This window comes from Eptatretus burgeri, chromosome 10, assembly GCF_056783735.1.
Source record: "Eptatretus burgeri isolate ZD-2024b chromosome 10, Ebu_testis_v1, whole genome shotgun sequence".
NCBI classification, from domain to species: domain Eukaryota; kingdom Metazoa; phylum Chordata; class Myxini; order Myxiniformes; family Myxinidae; genus Eptatretus; species Eptatretus burgeri.
The window spans coordinates 99,580,254-99,602,753 of NC_140970.1; the positions used below are offsets into that span (position 1 = coordinate 99,580,254).

The 22,500-nt window shown below is 41.5% G+C and overlaps 1 protein-coding gene across 6 annotated transcripts in view; it reads right to left on the reverse strand.

The window, feature by feature from the left end:
- LOC147019265 (transcription factor 7-like 2) overlaps positions 1-22,500 on the reverse strand; it is a 303,769-nt gene that overhangs the window by 118,261 nt on the left and 163,008 nt on the right. For 5 of the 6 annotated variants that reach the window (XM_085899606.1, XM_085899607.1, XM_085899602.1 and 2 more), the window contains one exon: positions 14,577-14,658. The exons of the other annotated variant lie outside the window; for it this stretch is intronic. In XM_085899606.1, the coding sequence (XP_085755732.1) occupies positions 14,577-14,658 (82 nt within the window). The remainder of the gene's footprint in view (positions 1-14,576; positions 14,659-22,500) is intronic. 6 annotated transcript variants of the gene reach the window in all.

Consider the following 22,500-nt stretch of genomic DNA (forward strand, 5'->3'; position numbering starts at 1 on the left):
ATGTTGTGAAAGACTGACGCAACCCGTTCATTCAAGTTGTGTAAGTGGAGCACACAGCAGGCTCCGTCCCTTTAATTTTTATACGGACCTCATAAATATATATATATATATATATTTATATATATATATTTATATATACATATATATATATATATATATATATATATATATATATATATATATATATATATATATATATATATATATATATATATATATATATATATATATATACTGAGCCTGGTGTTGGCGCAGTGGTTAGGGCAGCGGCTTGGGATCCAAGAGGTCCTGAGTTCAAGCCCCGCTGGGCCACTGAATTAATACACCAGGGGGTTGACTCAGCTTGTCATCCTTCCGAGGTCGGCGAAATGAGTACCAGTATACTGGGCCGGTGTATACCCCGGTTAAAATAGGTGTACCATATCCCTGTGTCGTAAGAGGCAACCAGGGTTGTGTCAGGAAGGGCATCCGACGTAAAACATGTGCCAAATCACTGTGCGGATCATACGGATGATCCGCTGTGGCGACCCCTAACAGGAGCAGCCGAAAGAAGAAGAAGAAGAAGAAGATATATATATATATATATATATATATATATATATATATATATATATATATATATATATATTATGTATATATGTATACATACACATTGTTGCGGTTATAAAAAAAACCACATGCCTCTCAGGCAATGGCACCCAACATATATATATATATATATATATATATATATATATATATATATATATATATATATATATTATGTATATATGTATACATACACATTGTTGCGGTTATAAAAAAAACCGCATGCCTCTCAGGCAATGGCACCCAACATACAGTGATCCCCAGACAGTTATTTCATTAATATACATACAGTTAGTCCTTTCCCTCATGTCTAATGTGTAAACAGGCCGAAGTGCGTTGTTTGGGTCTTTTTGCTCGGTCTAATTATACCTCATTCTACCCTTCCGCCACCATGGTACGTATGAATGTCCTCGCAGAGGGCAAAAAAAGCATCAACCACACGTTGGAAAAACCCTCCGCTGCAAGAATACGGTGTCTAAGGCAATAGTAGAACCACACATTGAATCCCAACGCTGTGCAGGACGCGTGTAGCGTGCTCTTTTCAACCCTGAATTATATCCAATCCTTTCCTTCAGTCAATGACACAGATCGGGCCTGGCACCGCGCTCAGGCAGCCACCTGTGAGGAACACCACTGTGATAAATAAGCATGCACGATAGCGGACCCGCGTGCAGTCCCATGATAATTACCATCGCACTGTACGGGACACGCATAGCACTCCTCTTTATTCGGGTCTGCGCATCTTACCATTGCAATGGCATCTTACCATCGACCTACGCTCGCCACCTCGGCCACCAATATACAGATATATATGTGTATTGTGTGTATATATATATATATATATATATATATATATATATATATATATATATATATATATATATATATATATATATATATATATATATATTGTTGTGGTTACCAGATTCGCAAACCACCATTCAGGTCCCTTAGGTGAGGTATCTCGGTAAGTACATGTGTAGTTAGGCCCAAACCCGTTGTCTAGTGGGAATACATGTCATTTATACGTGCTGCGACTCTTCAGGATAGCCGTTTTTCTTTTACTATCTTTATTTTGGACCAATCGCCACCATCACAACCACAACAACAACCACCAACCACAACGCCGCTTCACCACAACCGCCATGACCTTTACCGTCGCAACTCGCCACCATCGCATCACCGTCATCTCGCGCCACTCATGGGCACCGATGCTGGACTCGTGTAGGGCGCACGTTGAACAGCGTGTACAAAATCACGGATTTTCTGCTTCAAAAACGGATCGAAAACGACACACGCCCACTTTTTGCCGTCCAATCGGTGAGCGAGGGGCGAATTGGCCCCGCCCCCAGGGCGATCGATATATGCAAATTTGTGGATCAAAAAGCCTTCACGCCCACTTTTTCTCGGGCCAATGGGGAGCGAGGTGAAAGGTCAAAGGGAGGGGGTCAAAGGCGAAGTTAGTCGCAAACAAGAACGAACGAGAGAGTCAGTAAGTAGTAAAGGTCGGAACGAGGCGAAGGAGTCGGAACAGAGAGTCAAGACTTCGCGGGCGGTGGAGCTGCTCGTCGTGTGCGTTGAAGTCGGAACGGAGGGGACGAGCTGTGGAGAGGCGGCGAGGGCGGACGAGGGGGTGCTCGCGTCGTGCAGGGAGCTGCACCCCTGGGAGGCCGGCAGCGCGACCTGGCCGAGGTGGAGACGCTCGTCGCGCACATAATAAAGATCCTCTATACCCCGAGCATCAGCAACCCCCTCCTGTTTCCCCCCGCGCTGAGATAGTGCGACCAAGGGGGCCCCGTTCCCACCCCCTGCCAGGCACTGTCCACGAGGCCCGCGGGTTGCGGGGCCATCGCCGCTCCGCGTCTCATCACCAGACGGGTAGGCCCGACCTGGTCTCGGCCCCAGGCCTACCTCATTCTTGAGGGTATTTCTTTTCCTTGGTTTTGGGTATGTGTTGTCGGCGCCGTCTGTGAAGTAGAATTGTATAAGTGTTGCCGTGTGCTCGGTAGTCGGTATTAGCTCTGCACTGTGTTTTCACTTTTATGTTTGCTTTTTGTGTAAATGGAATTGTGTTTTCTTTTTTTTGTGTGCATTTGGTGGAATTGTATTTGTGTGCTTTCCGTTCGTCGCGAATAAATGTGCTTTATTGTTGAACTGTCTCCCGCTTCGCTTCGTCTTTTCCCCCATTGAATCCCCATCTTGCTTCACGTAAAGGGTTGGTAGTGGGCTGAGTACGCCCGATAATTAATCGAACCGTCGAGGTCGACGATAACACCGCTCGGTTATTCTGATAGTACGGAACGGGTCGCTTAAGTGGCCCGTGTCCGAAGTCGACCTGCGGCGAGGTGCGATCGCCCGGTCTACCCTCCGCGTGGGTACTTAGGTAGTTCGAATTTGGCGAGCAACCCTATCCCACGCGGGGGCTGATTGGCTCGATCGCGGTGAGACCGAAAGGTCCACCCGTGACTGGTTCCCGGCGTTAGTCCGAGAGGGTCACGACTGGATTGTCCGTCCGGTGGGCGACGTGCCGCGATTCGAGTTACGTGGCCGTCGCACGCCGGCGGGCGCGAAGACCGCAACAATATACATATATATATATATATATATATATATATATATATATATATATTTATATATATGTTTATCTTGTCTAATGGGTCAAACGGGACAGTGTGTTTTGTGGATCTCATAGTTAGGTCTGATTATATCTCTGACTTCATTCCTATTCTTTTTCCCTTTTTCCTGAGATAAATTCAAGCAGGCACTGCACCCGGACAGCCACCTGTAGAAACTGCGGCCGCGCCCTTCGCTGTGAGAATGGGTCCTCGCGAAGGCCAGCAGGCACTACTAGGACAGCCACCTGTAGAAATTGTGGCCATGCTCTTCGCTGTGAGAATGGGTCCTCACGAAGGCCAGCAGGCACTACACTTGGACAGCCACCTGTAGAAACTGCAGCCACGCCCTTTTCAACCCATTTCTGAGTCTAATAATTATATCTATCTTCTTTTTCAATCCAAATCTCCATATAATACTTATATCTATCCTCTTTTTCCATCCAAGTCCACATTTAATACTTATATCTCTACTCTTTTCAACCCAAACCTACATCTAATAATTATACTCAATCTTTTCCCTCAATTCCTGACACAGATCAGGGCTGGCACCACGCACACCACCGCTTTTGATAAATGACCACATGCTCAATGGCGGCGGACCGGCGCACATCCCCGGGGTAACTTATTATCGCACACAGAGCAGGGCACGAATGGCACACATCTTGGTCGGGTCTGCGCATGGGTTTACCACAGCATCTTACCATCGGTCTCCACTAACCACTGTGGCCAAGGGTGTCTCTCGCGGATGGCAGACATCTTCTCGCCTCTCCACCCGGTGAGGCTTCTGCCAGGCAGAGGCATGCTGTACGGCTCGGGACGCAAGGCTTACGGACAGGCAGTGCATTGACCGGCGCTGACTGCCAGTCGCCGCGGCATGGGCTGGGTGTCGGGTGAGAAGACCACAAGGGGGGAAGCTATCTCGGGTTCCCACCAAACTCCCTGGAATTGCAGGCCGTCGTACACGGATAATTCTGTGACGTGGTGAGTCGCTAACCGACCGTGAACGCCAACAAATCAACTACGTGACTTTGGGTCCTCCGTCTAGTTTATCCCGTTACCTAAAAAATACTCATGTGCTCTAATTACCGGGAACATGCCCTCAGTGCACCTTCTCCGAACCGGATCACTTTACCTGATCAGATGCCGCTGAGCGATACTGCCAAGGACATACCGGCTAAAAGGAATGGATCGTTGGGAATAAAGTCCTGTCTATGTTAGGATACGAACCATGCTGGATCAATGAAAGAAAAGACAAAACTGAGTTGGGAACATTTATACGATTAATTTATTCACAAGCCGGCGAGCAAATATGTGTCACAATTAAGAGAGTTTATTGTTGTGTGAAAGCAGGGATCGGAAGAAAAGTCTGGTGTGACAATAATACAAGAAACTTACAAAAGCAGACACAGAGCAGAGTTATCCCGATGTAATTCTTTGACACTTAATTTAAACGAGGGCAGGCACCATGACACGCACGCACGCACGCACACACACACACACACACACACGCACGCACGCACGCACGCACGCACGCACGCACGCACGCACGCACGCACGCACGCACGCACGCACGCACGCACGCACGCACGCACGCACGCACGCACGCACGCACATACACATACACATACACATACACACACACATACACATACACATACACATACACATACACATACACATACACATACACATACACATACACATACACATGCACACGCACACGCACACGCACACGCACACGCACACGCACACATACACACACCACACACACACACCGATGAAGAAGAGTTAATGACAAGAAAGAGGAGAGGAGATTAGGCTAACGGTCTCTCAATACCTTGCACGATTGACCGACCATGCCACCAGTATGTTTTGGGGGGATGCTCCACTGGGCGATACCTCCCTGACAGCTGGCACTTCGTGCAGCTTAGCGTCGGTCCAGTGAATGGGGCACGACTGTCAGGCGTGAAGGAAGGACTTTGGGCAGAGTCAGAAGCCAGTGGGTGGAAAAAGGCAGAATCAAAATGAGTGGGCGTAGTGGCAGACAGGATCAGCTGGTGGGTGGAGCCAACGACGAGCCAGTGAAGAAGGGCAGAGTCAGCATGCGAATCATGAAGAAGGCCGGAGTCAGTCGATGAATGGCGGATTGTCGATCCCAGGTCAGACAGAGAGCAGGACGAGCTGACAGGAACCAGGAGCGATGAGCAGGGACGGAAAACAACCAGCAGATGGGGAACGCTCGAACGGCCCCACGACCTGTCCTTTTATAGATCCTGTGGTGCGGGGCGGGGGCGACAACCCAAAGCGATGTGTAGTCACCCGAATCTGGCGCTCTGGTTGGGCCCCGGCCACCACACGGCCCAGCCGTGATGGCCGGGAGCGACTCCATTTTACATCCAGCAAGATGATTCCAAGCTGCGGAATCGTCTCGCTCTGAACACCGTGACACGAATCGCCCTGCACCGAAATCCCGCCTGTACCCCAGCGACCGGCGATCAGTGCCGGTCAATGCGCTGCCTGTCCCTAAGCCATGCAGCCCGAGCCATACAGCGTGCCTCTGCCTGGCAGCAGTCTTGCAGGGCGGAGAGGAAAGAAGACGTCCGCCGTCTGCGAGAGACACCCGTGGCCGTGGTGGTCAGCGAAGACCAACGGTAAGATGCTATGCTAAACCCCATGCGCAGACCCGAACAAGATGTGTGCCATTCGTGCCCTGCTCTGTGTGTGATAATAAATTACCCCGGGTCTGCACGTGGGTCCGCCGCCATTGAGCACGCGGTCATTTATCAAAAGTGGTGGTGTGCGTGGTGCCAGCCCTGATCTGTTTCAGGAATTGAGGGAAAAGATTGGATATAATTATTAGATGTAGGTTTGGATCGGAAAGAGTATAGATATAAGTATTAAATGTAGACTTGGATGGAAAAGAGTAGGATAGAGATATAAGTATTAGATGGAGATTTGGATTGAAAAAGAAGAGAAATATAATTATTAGATGGAGATTTGGATTGAAAAAGAACATAGATATAATTATTATACTCAGAATTGGGTTGAAAAGGGCGTGGCTGCAGTTTCTGCATGTTGCTGTCTGAGTATAGTGCCGACTGGCCTTCGCGAGGACCCATTCTCACAGTGAAGAGCATGGCCACAATTTCTACAGGTGGCTGTCTGGGTGCAGTGCCTGCTTGAAGTTATCTTAGGAATAAGGGAAAAACAATAGGAATGAAGTCAGAGTAATAATCAGACCTAACTATGAGATCCACACAATGCACTGTCTCGTTTGATCCATTCTACAAGAGGGCAGGGACTGTCTGTATGTATTTTAATGAAATAACTGTCTGGGGAGCACTGTAAGATGGATGCCACTGCATTGAAGGGATGCGTTTCCCAGAACCGCAACGATATATACATATACATATACATATACATATACATATGCCTGATGTTGGCTTAATGGCGAGGGTGGTGGGCTTGGGATCCTTGAATCCTGAGTTCAAATCCAGCTTGGCTGTTGAATTAATAACAGGTGGGGTTGACACTGCCTGTCATCCTTCCTATGCCGGCAAAATTAGTGCCAGCTTGCTGGTATCCTGTGTCAGAGTGGCGACCTGTCTAGGATTGTGCCCAATAGCCAAGGAGGCTGCTTAGGCCTAAGTCACATTTGCTCTACGGCTAGGATATGGCGGCCGTACCCCCCTCCCCCCTAAATTGACAGAAACGTGCGGTGGCCGCAGAGTTTCTGAGGTGGCCTCAGGGTGGCCCTACGCCGTATGGCTATCTTTTACAGGCCGTAGGGGTCGCTGTGAAATTATAGCACAGAGTTATAACTTTTTTCATTTCGACGTTGGCCGTAGCAATTTGACAAGCCAGGTTTGTGACGTAGATGTGTTCCACGAATTAAATTGGGATTCTGGGGGCACCACTGTATTGGCAAACACCTATACTCCGATCTCTAGCGGAAGCGCAGTGTGGACGCACAGTCGACGCAGACTGCCAAGGAGGCCGTACATAGGACGCACGGCGGGCGTAGGGGAACCGTGCATCGACCCTGCGTTGCCCGTGCGGCTGCCGTAGGCTCTTATCAATGAAAAATGAATTTTGCCAACCCCAAAAAAATTACGGCGGCCGCACTATTTCCACGGTCGCCGTAGGGTAGTCCTAAGGCGTCCCTGTGTTCACCGTACAGTGGCCTTGCGGTCTGTGTGACTACCTGCAGGCAATGCAGGGTCGACGCATGGTTCCCCTACGCCCGCCGTGCATCCTACATACAGCCTCCATGGCAGTCAGCATCGACTGTGCGTCCACCCTGCGTTTCCGCTAGAGATCGGAGTATAGGTGTTTGCCTATACAGTTGTGTCCCCAGAATCCCAATTTAATTCGTTCCAGGAGGCTGTTCGGATTGCAAAATGTTCGGATTCCAAAACTATTTTCCCAATAAGAAATAATGGAAAGTGAATTAATCCGTTCCTGGACCCCAAGAAAACCCACTTTCAAGATACTTTCAACTGAAATTCCCCATGTTTAAGGTAAAATAAGATGAGTAAATGACCTTCGGTGGTGGTGTTTTGTATGTAAACTGGTACAATCACCATATCCAAAGGTCCACAAAGGCTCGTGCTCCTGCCTGGGTTCCGATCGCTCGCGCACTCTGCGAGCGTTGCCCCCAGGGCAGCTCATCAAACATGATGCCCCCAAAACCACAATCACTTTCATCAAACGCATAGGGTTGAGGTAATCATGGATATTCCAAATTACAACCAGTTTTGCTGTGAAATTAAATCCTTGTCCGACAGTCCGTCACACCACGTGATCGGATTGCTTTTTTGTTATTAATTAAAACACAAGATGAGTAAAAAAAAAACAGCACAAATCAAGGTGAAAACACGAGGTAAAGTAGCGATCGACACACGAGAGATGCTATCACGAGTACTTCCACCGACGAACTGAATGAACAAAGCACGAAGATGCGGGTCGAACAGGCAGGGGAGACGCACGTGAACAAACATGAATGCTAAGTTGTGTTCGGTTTTTTAAAATGTATTCGGTTTTTAGGGCAAAATTTTCTCGAAAAAGTTGTTCAGATTCCAATTTGTTCAAACAATGGGATGTTCGGATTCTGGGGGCACCACGGTACTCTGAACTGGTATATTCAGTTATATGTATGATAATTATAGTATATTCAGTTATATATACTGGTATATTCCGAACTGTTATATTTTTATTTCAGTAAAAAAGAACTGGTATATATACCCACTCGTTACTGTCCGTCTGGCCGCATGTTCGCCTTAGGGCCCCCCTGCGGTCACCTTGCGAGCACCTTGAGGCTACCTTGTGTCTGCCTTGAAAATTATATGGCCACCGCAGGGACGCCCTAAGGTCACCGTGCGACATCAAATCAAAGACCATATGGCACCCCCACGGTTTCGGTCTCCACAATTTTTATACCCCATGCGGCTCCCCGAAAAATAAAAACATATGTGACTGCTACATTGTGTGACCGTGGAAATACTGCGGCCGCCCTATAATTGCTAGTGGCTGTAGATTTTGTAGACCCTACGGCCGCCATGCCAAATGTGACTTTGGCCTTAGGCAGCACCAATGTTCTGCACAGAGTCTGGTCCCAATGTATGTATGTGTGTGTATATATATATATATATATATATATATATATATATATATATATATATATATATATATATATATATATATATATATATATATATATATATATATATATATATATATTCACTTTGCCATGGATGAACGAATAACAAAAGAATGAGAGAGGAGAAAAGGAAACATCTGCAAGTTGGAGAGCTGGGTTAATGGGGTATCAAAAATATCACTGGTGGGATTGCAGGATGACCTGGGATGGTGATGTCCTGCTTACTTGAAGTCCTGGAGGGAAGAGTGGGATTGAACCTCCTCAAAAAGGCAGTTCCACAAATAAGAGAAAAGAGGAACAAAATCATTGTGGTGTGCAGTAAACCTGGATTTGGGGAATTTAACCAGGAGAGGGTTATTGGAATAATACGTGCATCCTGCAGGAGCTGGGTCGGGTTGGAGGACAAGGAGCAGAGGAAACAAGGGTACCAACGAGAACCTTTTTTCCATAAAATATCAATTTAAAAAACGTGACTACGATGAAAAAATATTGATACAAATATTATGATAAAATAACACCAATTTGTTCTTTATCTGAAAGTTAAAGTTGGCGTCATGCCTTTCAATATTTATTTATTGACCTGAACCACTTGTCTTTCCTCAGCTTGTTATCTCTCACCAAAACACATGGCCCTACATATTGGCATTAATACATTTCTTGAAATAAAGATACACTTGAAATAACTAAGAATGTTAATAACCATTGTAAGAGTACATTACTTGGAGTTAAATTGTCCAGTATGTTCCATGTAGGAAAACAGAGGCTCTTGCTATAGTGCCGTTTTCAAGGTTAAGGTACCCTTTTAACCTCTTTAAACTTCCTGCAAAGGTACATGAGATCGAAGTGGAAATATGGCGGTGCCAGTATAACTGTCAATTTGATTCATGAGATGACCTTTGGGATGGAAATTTACCAAATACAAAAAAATTAAGGAAATAGCCTGGTAATTAGAATAGATGCTTAAGTCTTTCCTATATTTGCAAAATGTTACCACATCATCCTGCTGCTGAGTGTACAAAATGGGGTATTAAAAATGTATAAAACCCCGGGTTTAGAAATACGATTGCTGGACTTTCTTGTGGATCTTTCAGACGAGTTCAAATGTGATGCCTTATTTCACATTTTGAAGGATCTCGTTTCAAATTTTGGCCTCTGGGGTTAGTTTTCATTCTTGAGCTAAAAGTGTGAAACAAATACTTTTAACATTAACGGTCCGTGCTTCCCCCAGCTTAATTTACAAATCAACCAAGATGTAAATACAAATTACAGCAAACCCTCATGAGGACGAATACACACTTTGTCGAATTTGAAAAGGCAAATCCTACTTTAATGTACCATGCTCACAAGTGCACAGCAGGGACTTCATCAGCAGCATAAATGTGATGCAATCAGGACCAGGGTGCTGTATATGGATGTGAAGAATATTCTTTGTCTCTGTTGCTAAGAATGCAATTGATAGTTTTGTCAGGTCATCAGGTGTTTGTGCACCATTGGGTACCATACATTTATTGTGTATGTAAATATGGCTGAATTTACGTGACTGTTCTTTACGATCCCCCTTTCTCCCAATATACTCAAATGGGCCACACAAACTAGTGTAGGCATATTTGTCATGAAAAAAAGTATTCGTGTATTTTTTTTGTTAAAAGCAAAAACTCACTTGATTTTGTTCGATGATACTATAAACATGAAAAAAAATTAGGGTGGCATTTTTACTGAGCATTCTAACGGCCTGAAATCCAAGATGGCCGCCACCATAGCAAAACGCCGTAAATTTGACACTAAAATTAACCTAATGTGGTTTAAATAAAAAAAATTTCAGCATGAACTGCTTGGAACCACTCTCAACAAGACCCGAACCATTTTGTTTTGCTATCACCACAAAATCTCCTGGGAAAACTGTCTCGCTGTATAATAGGATAATGCATAGAGGATTTTCTGGGAAAGGCTTGGATGTGGTGGAGCTTAATTAATTAATCGTTAGATCATGCCATAATCACTGTGAATGAGTTTGGCTTGGAACTTGTATATCGAGGTGACTATAATAACAATAACTTTCACCTGACTACTAATCTTTTTATTTTGCACAATTTGAGACAGAGGCTGCCTTTTTATTTCAACATGGCGGCCGGAAAATTGACGTTCGAATCCAGTCATCGGCAGCAGTTTGTTCGCTGTATGTTAAGGTTCCACTTGTCCATTTTATGGTGTACCAACATATTATTTTCTTCTTTTGCAGGCTGCACGTACCCACAGCAACCATAACCCATGATAACATAGCTTAGACACCTTGGATTAACCAAAATGGCAGAGTCTTCATCTAACAAGAAGTCAAAAACGGTGGATTTTGAACTCTGCTTAATTTGCCAGTTGAGCAGCAAGCAAACAGATTATACAAACTATGTGCTTCGTCCTTCTTTGCCTTCAGTGGAGAAAGTAATTACAACAACTGATGTTCGATGTTCATATGGGGAAACATAATTCTCTGCATTAAAGAATCGCATAAAAGGTTTGTCTGCCCATGAACTGTTACAGAATGGTGTTTCATACCACAATACATGTTATAAGGATCTCACAAATGAAACATGCATTGAACGAGCCAAGACCAGATATGAGAAAGGACAAGTGACAGGCAGCGTCAGTGATGTAAAACAGAAGACAATAGGACGACCGCCAAAATCTGATGCTGCATCTACAAGTGGTTCCACATTACAGCGATTTACCAGGCTTTCGACAAGGAGATGTGTGTCATTTGTCAGGAAGACAAAGCAGACAAATTGCATGACGTCTCAACTGAAAACATGGGAGCTCAGCTCAAAGCCATTGGTCAGCAAACAGACAGAAAACTCTTGAAAGTCAGACTGAGCAATGTTGTAGGCTCACCTGATCTTCTTACAGCAGTTGCTGAGGACATGAAGTATCACCTTCTGTCCTTAGGCCATGCAAAACGAGACATAGAAAAAGCTAACACACCTACAAAACAGCATGTTCATTTTGCACAGTTAGTGTCTGACCTGGAGATGCTCGACATGGTGGAAACTGAAACGAATGACACATCTAACAGTTCAGCTTTGAATACGAATGACATTGAACAATCATATGTTGGTTTGCTTGAAGCCAATGGGTTCCCTTTACCTCTGTACATCGCTGATGTGCACTTCACCAGGCCTCCAGACAAAACCAAACCTGAGCAAGTACTTTCTACAAAAGCCAAGGAAACCCTGTTAGCTGGTGCGTTGGCCACCGATACAAAAGACCTAAGAGAATATGTGAAAGTCCTTCTGAAAGCAGCTAAAATACTGAGAAGAGACATTGCAAGCGCAACCCCGTGGAAATTCGAAGGAACATTTGATAATTATGAACCACCTGCTTTGCTTCAACTCTTCTGCAAGCATGTTATCCAAGGTTTACATCAGCTTAAAACAATCAGCAGGGCCGAATCTATGAACCAAAGTGCATCTGTGCTGGCACAACATTTCGTATGTGCATAAAAGTCTGATCGGCAGGTCAGAACAATATCCCATGTACGGAAGTTTGTGGATGCTGGGTTTTCAGCTGCAACAACAAAACTGTCCAACCAGGGATATATGAAGACTGTGAAGATTGAGGTGTTACTTCCTATGACATTCACAAAATAATAATTCAGTTGATATCCATTGTTAAAACTACTAAATGAAAGCCAGGCATTTAATCAGTATGACTTTTTGCATCTTCCTGTTTAAACGATTTAAGAGATTGAACAGTAATTCAAGTATTTAATTTTATTTAGATCTGTTTGTTGGTTTGTTAATTATGTTTTCTTTGTGAAAAATACATGTCTTTAAATAGGTAGATACTTGGTTTGTAATTACAAAATCCTGTTGGCTTGGTAATGCATGCAAAGCGAGAAGGTATAGCTTACATTCTTACATTGCGGGTGCGCGGTGGCCATTTTGGAATTTGGCATGTAGATCATACATATAACATAAATTTGATGATTCCATTAGATTTCTGTCTTAGAAAACATATATTTAGACACTTCATTTGTAATTGTATCACATGTATTCGCGAAGATATTGCATTATTAGTGTTCGGTGGCCATTTTGGATGCCATCTTGGATTTCATACCCTAAGAATGTTCAGAAAAAATGCCACCCTAATTTTTTTTAAAGCTTATGATACCTTCTTACAAAATCAAGTGAGTTTTTGCTTTTAACAAAAAAATACACGAAATTGCAAATATGCCTACACTAAACCCCTTGGCATCCCTCCCTATGCTATCTATCCCTTCCAAATGTATATAGTCCTTCTCCCCCAACTGCTCGAACAAAATATTCCTCTCTCTCTCTCTCTCTCTCTCTCTCTCTCTCTCTCTCTCTCTCTCTCTCTCTCTCTCTCTCTCTCTCTCTCTCTCTCTCTCTCTCTCTCTCTCTCTCTCTCTCTCTCTCTCTCTCTCTCTCTCTCTCTCTCTCTCTCTCTCTCTCTCTCTCTCTCTCTCTCTCTCTCTCTCTCTCTCTCTCTCTCTCTCTCTCTCTCTCTCTCTCTCTCTCTCTCTCTCTCTCTCTCTCTCTCTCTCTCTCTCTCTCTCTCTCTCTCTCTCTCTCTCTCTCTCTCTCTCTCTCTCTCACACCTCTCTATCTCACACCTCTCTCTCTCTATTTCTCTCTCTCTCTCTCTCTCTCTCTCTCTCTCTCTCTCTCTCTCTCTCTCTCTCTCTCTCTCTCTCTCTCTCTCTCTCTCTCTCTCTCTCTCTCTCTCTCTCTCTCTCTCTCTCACATCATCATCATCATCATCATCATCATCATCCTTCTGGTGTTCCAAGAAAGGTAGTGGCAGTAGAATGAGTAGATATGATTAAACATAAATTAGATAGGTACCTAGATGCTTTAGAGATAGAGGGGTACAGGGATTTTGATAGGACTTGTAAGTAAGTAGCTTGTATGTGGATGGGTGATGGTTTCTGGGGTTGGTGCAGCGCATGCATGATAGGCTGAATGGCCTCCTGCACCATGCATGGTTCCTTGTACATCCTTACATTTCTTCATTTTAAGACCACCTCCCCACACGCAATCCACAGAAGGAAAAGGTCACCCTTTTTAGGTTTCAAATTTCTCGGTCCTTTCTCTTTTCTGATGACCAAATTGACATTGGCTACTTAAGCAATATGTGTATGGTGAAGACAGAGAACCGCTTATTGGGACAAGTTCCATTGTTCACAATACACTCTGTGCACCCATTAGATCCACAAGTATGTGAAAAAAATATATAATAAAAACCTACAATACTGCACAGCACAAAACAGCAGATAAGAACTAATTTGTAAGGGAGGCAGTTTGCTGACCCTGAGCAGCACTGTTTGCCCTTTGGGCCCAAAGATATTCACTACCTTAGCACAAAGAAGAACTATATCCCCATGCATTACCTTGTCTTTTGCATTAGAATAAACTATAAAGCAAACATTACGTTTCATTAAGTGTTAACCTACTTAAACATCTTCTGAATACTTTACCAAGAATCACACTTGTACAAGCTGTGTATTTTTAGAACACTGTATACATCTTTTCTCTTGTAGATCTGTGATATACATTTTGTATTCAGTTATGAGTTTGCAGTAGTCTTACACCATTTAGTCTGAAAATTTGAGTCTACTTACGCTTTGGAAATGACCTCTTATGGCCAGGTATAGTTTGGCCTTTTGGGTTGAGCTATGCGTTAACGCCCTGTAGAGATCTCACCTTTGGGTAATGGTCGTGTTTCTGGTTCCATGTGGATTGCGCATGTAACCAAGATGGTTGGGTCTCGGGAGAACACACCAACCTGAGGAACGGGGTTAATTACTGAGCTTCCAGGCGTGGGCCTTGTTTGCAGAAAGATTTAGACATAATAGAAGAAAGCCTCACAGGGATTAGTGAAGGTCTGTTAAACATCACTTACAGATTGTAAAGCTTCTTGTTTTATGAGGGCTTGGAAATGTTTGAAGAATTGGACAATATACCAACTGGATGATTGAGACAGGTGCTTAGATTTCTACAATCAATGGGAGATAGGTTGATAAATACATACATATATATATATATATATATGTATATATATATATATATATATATATATATATATATATATATATATATATATATATATATATATATATATATATATATATATATATATATATATAACACACATTGGATGGATAATAGGGTGATATGTACGTACATTATTGGATGGATAAAAGTGGAATATATACATGCATTATTGGATGAGCAATCTGGTGATATGTACACACATTATTGGATGGATAATCGTGTAATATATACGTGCATTATTAGATGGATAATAGTGTAATATATACATGCATTATTGGAAGGATAAAAGTGTAATATATACACACATTATTGGATGGATATTGGGGTCAAATATACATGCATTGGATGGATAATGGTGTAATATATACACACATTCGATGGATAATAGTGTAATATATACACACATTGGATGGATAATAGTGTAAAATATATATATATACACTCATTGGATGGTTAATTGTGTAATATATGCACACATTGAATGGATAATAGTGGAATATATACACACATTATTGGATGGATAATAGTGTAATATACACACACATTATTGGATGGATAATCATGTAATATATGCATGCATTATTGGATGGAAAATAGTGAAATCTATACATGCATTATTGGATGGATAATAGTGGAATACAGACACGCATTATTGGATAGATAATAGTGAAATCTATACATGCATTATTGGATAGATAAAAGTGGAATATATACACACATTATTGGATGGATAATCATGTAATATATACATGCATTATTGGATGGATAATAGTGAAACCTATACATCCATTATTGGATGGATAAAAGTGTAAAAAATACACACATTATTTGATGGATATTGGGGTCAAATATACACACATTGGATGGATAATAGTGCAATATATATATATATATATATATATATATATATATATATATATATATATATATATATATATATATATATATATATATATACACACAAACACTCATTGGATGGATAATCGTGTAATATATACACACATTGAATGGATAAGTGTAATATATACACACATTGAATGGATAATAGTGTAATATATACACACATTATTGGATGGATATTGGGGTCAAATATACACACATTGGATGGAAAATTGTGAAATCTATACATGCATTATTGGATGGATAATAGTGTAATAAATACACACATTGAATGGATAAGCGAAATAAACACAAACATTGAATGGATAATAGTGTCATATATACGCACATTATTGGATGGATATTGGGGTCAAATATACACACATTGGATGGATAATAGTGTTATATATACAGACATTGGATGGATAATAGTGTAATATACACGCATTATTGGATGGATAATAGTGTAATATATACAAACATTGAATGGATAAGTGTAATATACACACACACATTGAATGGATAATAGTGTAATATACACACATTATTGGATGGATATTGGGGTCAAATATACATACATTGGATGAATAATTGTGTAATATATACACACATTATGGGATGGTAATATTGTAATATACACACACATTATTGGATGGATAATAGTGTAATATATACACACATTATTGGATAGATAATGGAGTAATATATCACTATATCATCACTACATATATATATATATATATATATATATATATATATATATATATATATATATATATATACACACACACACACACACACACACACACACACACACACACACACACACACACACACACATGGGATGGATAATAGTGTGATACACACATTGGATGGATAATAGTGTAATATATACAAACACACACACACATAAATATATATATATATATATATATATATATATATATATATATATATATATATATATATATATATATATATATATATATATATATATATATATACATGATGGATGGATAATGGGGTAATATATACACGCATTCGTGCATGGATAATAGGGCAATATATTCATTTCGGATTGATAATCAGGTTATATCAACACACATTATTGGATGGATAATAGGGTAATATATACATTGTTGGATGCATAACAGGGAAATATATGTATATATACATATATACATATATATATATATATTTGTGTATATATTTATATATATACATATATATATATATATATATATATATATATATATATATATATATATATATATATGTATATGTATAAACACACACACACACACACACACACACACACACACACACACACACACACACACACACACACACACACACACACATTCGAGTCGAGGAATTATGGCGATCAGACAGGACGGTGTGGAGGTAGCGCACTTGCCTTTGAGCTATCTAATCTGGGTTGATTCCCCTTTTGAATATAAATGCTGGATCGGTGCTTCACATGCCAGGTGTTGCATCACAAGATGTGTCGTCCCTTGGATGTATGTTAAGCCAGGTGTCCCATGTAGTTGCATTAGTTGATGGAGGGTAAAGATCCTACAGGTTCTTTTGCAAATTATAGGTGAGTTACCTCCGGCATCCTGAGCAAATTACAAACTTCTGACTAAATCAGTTCCAGTTGGATGTCGGGCCTGGCCAGCCGGTTTGTGGAAGACTTGGGGCAAACAACGTAATGCGGTCAACCCCACAATGTATGACTAATTGGGACCATTAATGAAGTTGCATATTTTGTGAACATGGACCTCAAGGAATTTTTCATCATAAAAAATATTTGAAAGTGTATCTGTTTCATGATATTTCCCTTTGTGGACGATAACCGATCACTACATAAAATAGACATTGATCGTCATCGCATATCTAGCCCATGAGGAAGGGCTGGAGTTTAGAGATGTCCATAAGAAGGGCATATCACATGCCATTATCCTGGAACGTTAATATCAGTATTTTAATGAAATCAAAATTGTAAAAAATATTCTTCGCACGCACTGTACATACTATTGCATATTTCAAGGGATTACAATGACATCTCGAAAATGAGATTTGATATCCATAATGCAGGAAAACACGAAACCCCGCAAGCACCAAACACGTTAATAAGCCTTCACCTAAAAATTCACTTCTGGATTAAAAGCAATTGGTGCAGAACGCCGTTTACGCAGTGATGTAACCTTCATTGTGCAATAGATTGCGGATATTACCAGAGACAGTAATCGATTTTATCAGCAAAATTGTCCTCGTTTCGATTCAACGAGCATTGACTTGCACAGATAGGTGAGCTCGACAGTCAGATACAAGATCGAGATAGTAATGGAGAAGCAACGGATCACGGTAAGAGGTGCCGACTTAGCTCGTATCATTAAAAGTCGACCTAAAAATAGGCTTATGAATATGCTGCATATATACCTTGTGCGCTCAAAAGTATTCTGAACGAGCTACCTACAGTAGTCCAAGAAACGCAATCATATATATATATATATATATATATATATATATATATATATATATATATATATATATATATATATATATATATATATATATATATACATATACATACATATATACATACATGTATACATATACACATACAGTATATACATATATATATATATATATATATATATATATATATATATATATATATATATATATATATATATATATACAGATATACATATATACACATATATGTACATATACATATGTATATACATGTATACATATATACATATGTATATACATGAAAACAAATAGATATATATATATATATTCATACATACATATGTATATACATATATGCATATATGCATAAATAGACACATATTTGTGTACACACATACATATATATTTAATTGTATAATTATAATTATATATATAATGGCATAATTAAATATATATGTGTATATATATATATATATATATATATATATATATATATATATATATATATATATATATATTTCTCATTGTATAATGAATTGTATATAATGAATGTCATCAGTGCATATGCCCCGCATATGGGGTGTGAGATGGAGTATAAAGATTTCTGGAGTAAGATGAAGTGGTAGAGAGTGTATCCAAGGATGAAAGAGTGGTGATTGGGGCAGATTTCAATGGGCATGTTGGGGAAGGGAATATGGAGGATGAGGAGATGATGGGTCGGTACGGTGTCAATGAGAGGAATATGGAAGGGCAAATGGTGGTAGAATTTGCAAAACGAATGGAAATGGCGGAGGCAAATACGTATTTCAAGAAGGAGGAGGAACAGAGGGTGACGTACAAGAGCGGAGGAAAGTGCACACAGGTGGATTACATCTTAAGCAGGAGATGCAACCTGAAAGAGATTAGAGACTGTAAGGTGGTGGCAGGGGAGAGTGTAGCTCGACAGCATCGATTGGTGGTCTGTAGGATGACTTTAGAGGTGAGGTTGAGGAAGAGAGTGAGGGCTGAACCAAGGACCAGATGGTGGAAGCTGAAGGAGGAAGACTGTTGCGTGAAATTTAGGGAGGAGATGAGACAGGTTTTGGATGGTGGTAAAGAGGAGCGGGATGATTGGGCAACTACAGCAGAAGTGGTGAGGGAGATAGCTAGGAAGGAAGAGAAGAAGACTTGGTGGTGGAACGAGGAAGTACAGGAAAGTATAAGGAAGAAGAGGTTGGCGAAAAAGAAGTGGGATAGCTAGCGAGATGAAGAAATTAGACAGGAGTACAAGGAGTGGCGCGCAAGGTGAAGAGAGAGGTGGCAAAACTAAGGAAAAGGCATATGACAAGCTGTATGAGAAGTTGGATACAAAGGAAAGGGAAAAGGATTTGTACCGATAAGCCAGACAGAGGGAGCTGGGAAAGATGTGCTGCAGGTCAGGGTGATAAAGGACGCAAATAGGACTGTGCTGACAAGCGAGGAGAGTGTGTTGAAAAGGTGGATGGAGTACTTTGAGGAGCTGATGAATGAAGAAAATGAGAAAGAGAAGGTTGGAAGAGGTGGAGATAGTAAATCAGGAAGTGGGGTGGATCAGTAAGGATGAAGTGAGGACTGCTATGAAGAGGATGAATAGAGGAAAGGTGGTTGGCCCAGATGGTATACCAGTGGAGGCATGGAAGTGTTCAGGAGAGATGGCAGTGGGGTTGTTAACCAGATTGTTTAATAAAATCTTGGAAAGTGAGAGAATGCCGGAGGAGTGGAGATTAAGTGTACTGGTTCCGATTTTCAAGAACAAGGGCGATGTGCACAGCTGCGGTAATTACAGAGGTATGAAGTTGTTAAGCCACACCATGAAGTTGTGGGAAAGAGTAGTGGAAGCTCGGTTGAGAGGAGAGGTGACGATCTGTGAGCAGCAATATGGCTTTATGCCAGGAAAGAGCACCACTGATGCAATGTTTGCTTTGAGAATGTTGATGGAGAAGTATAGGGAAGGCCAGAAGGAGTTGCATTGTGTGTTTGTGGATTTAGAGAAAGCTTGTGATAGGGTGCCAAGAAAGGGGTTGTTTGAGGAAGTCGGGAGTGGCAGAGAAGTATGTGAGGGTGGTGCAGGATATGTATGAGGACAGTGTGATAGCGGTGGGGTGTGCGGTGGGAATGACAGACCGGTGGGGTGTGCGGTGGGAATGACATATATATATATATATATATATATATATATATATATATATATATATATATATATATATATATATATATATATATATATATATATATATATACATATATATACAGGGTGTCCCAAAAAAATATACTCACATTTTGGCTCCTCATAACTCATTGAATTTTTCGTTTTTTTCAGATCAAATTGACCCTAACAATGGCAAAGTACGACTCGGTGTTAAAGAAAGAAAATTTATCATAAAATGCTACTGGAAGCACGAAAACATCATGGAAGTGCAAAGACAATTTAGAAGACATTTTCACAAAGATCCACCAATGCGACGCACCATTGCTCGCATCCGAAATAAGTTTGAAACAGATGGAACTGTGCATGACGTCCATAAGGAGCGTGCAGGAAGACCACGGTCATCAACCACCCCCGCAAAGGAAAATCAATTGCTGGAAACCCTCCACCGATCCCCACGGAAATCTGTACGACAAATGGCTCTTGAGACAGGAATCCCCAAATCAAGCATCCATCGCATTTTGAAACGAACTAATTGGAAAAGTTACATTCCAACATTAATCCACGCTCTAAATGAAGACGATCCTGACCGGAGAGCTGAATTTTGTGAGTGGTACCTTGGCAAATGCGAAGAAGATGCAGCATTTCCATCCAAAATTGTTTGGAGCGATGAGGCCAGCTTCAAGTTAAATGGCTCAATTAACCGACACAATTGCACCTACTGGGCTCCTGAAAATCTGCATGTTACGATGGAACAACATTTAAACTTAACAGCGGTTACAGTGTGGTATGGGATATCAGCATTGGGAAATCTCAGGCCATTCTTTTTTGACCAAACTGTCACTGGGGATGTTTACTTAAACTTGCTGCAGGAATCCGTCGGTTCACGTGTCGAAGAGATATTTGGTGACTAGGAGATTTACTTTCAGCAAGATGGAGCACCTCCCCACTACCACCGTGATGTAAGGGCCTGTCTCAAAGTAACTTTTCCGAACAGATGGATTGGGCGAAGAGGTAGTGTTAAATTCCCTGTGCGTTCCCCAGACCTCACTCCAATAGACTTCTTTTTTATGGGGATATCTCAAAGATAAGGTTTACGGCTCAAAACCAGCAACAGTCGATGAGGTGAAAGAGGAAATTGAAAGACAATGTCTTTCAGTTCCAAATGAAATGATTCGTAACGCTGTTGAATCCATTGGTCCGCGTTATCGGCGGTGTTTGGAACGTGATGGTCGTCAGTTTGAACATTTGTAAACATGCATTTATCCATTTATACAATTAACCATGAATCTTGTTTCTAAGTCAAGAAACAACTCATTTATTATCATTTAAAGAGTGAGTACATTTTTTTGGTACACCCTGAATATATATATATATATATATATATATATATATATATATATATATATATATACATACACACACACACACACACACACATGCCTGGTGTAGGCTTAATGGTGTGGGTGGTGGGCTTTGGATCCCAGGGTCCTGAGTTCAAATCTCACTCAGCTGTTGAATTAATACCAGGTGTCGTTAACTCGACCTGTCATCCTTCCGTGGTCAGAAAAAATGAGTGCCAGCATGCTGGTATACCGTGTCGGAGTGGCGACCCACCCAGAATTTTGCCCAAGAGCCAAGGAGACTGCTCAGGCAGCACCAACGCTCTGCACAGAGTATGGTCCCAATGGATGGATGTATATATGCATATACATATACACTGATGAGTCAAAACATTATGACCACCTGCCTAATATGTTGTTGGTCCTCCATGTGCCACCAAAACAGACAGCACCGACCCACCGAGGCATGGATACCACAAGACCCCTGAAGGTGTCTTGTGGTATCTGGCATCAAAACAGCTGCAGATCCTTCAAGTCCTGTAAGTTGCGAGGTGGTGCCACAGTGGATCGGACTTGTCAGTCCAGCACATCCCACAGATGCTCAATCGGATTGAGATCTGGAGAATTTGGAGGCTAGAAAAACACCGGGAATACTTCATCATGTTCCTCAAACCATTCCCGAACAATGCATGCAGTGTGGCAGGGC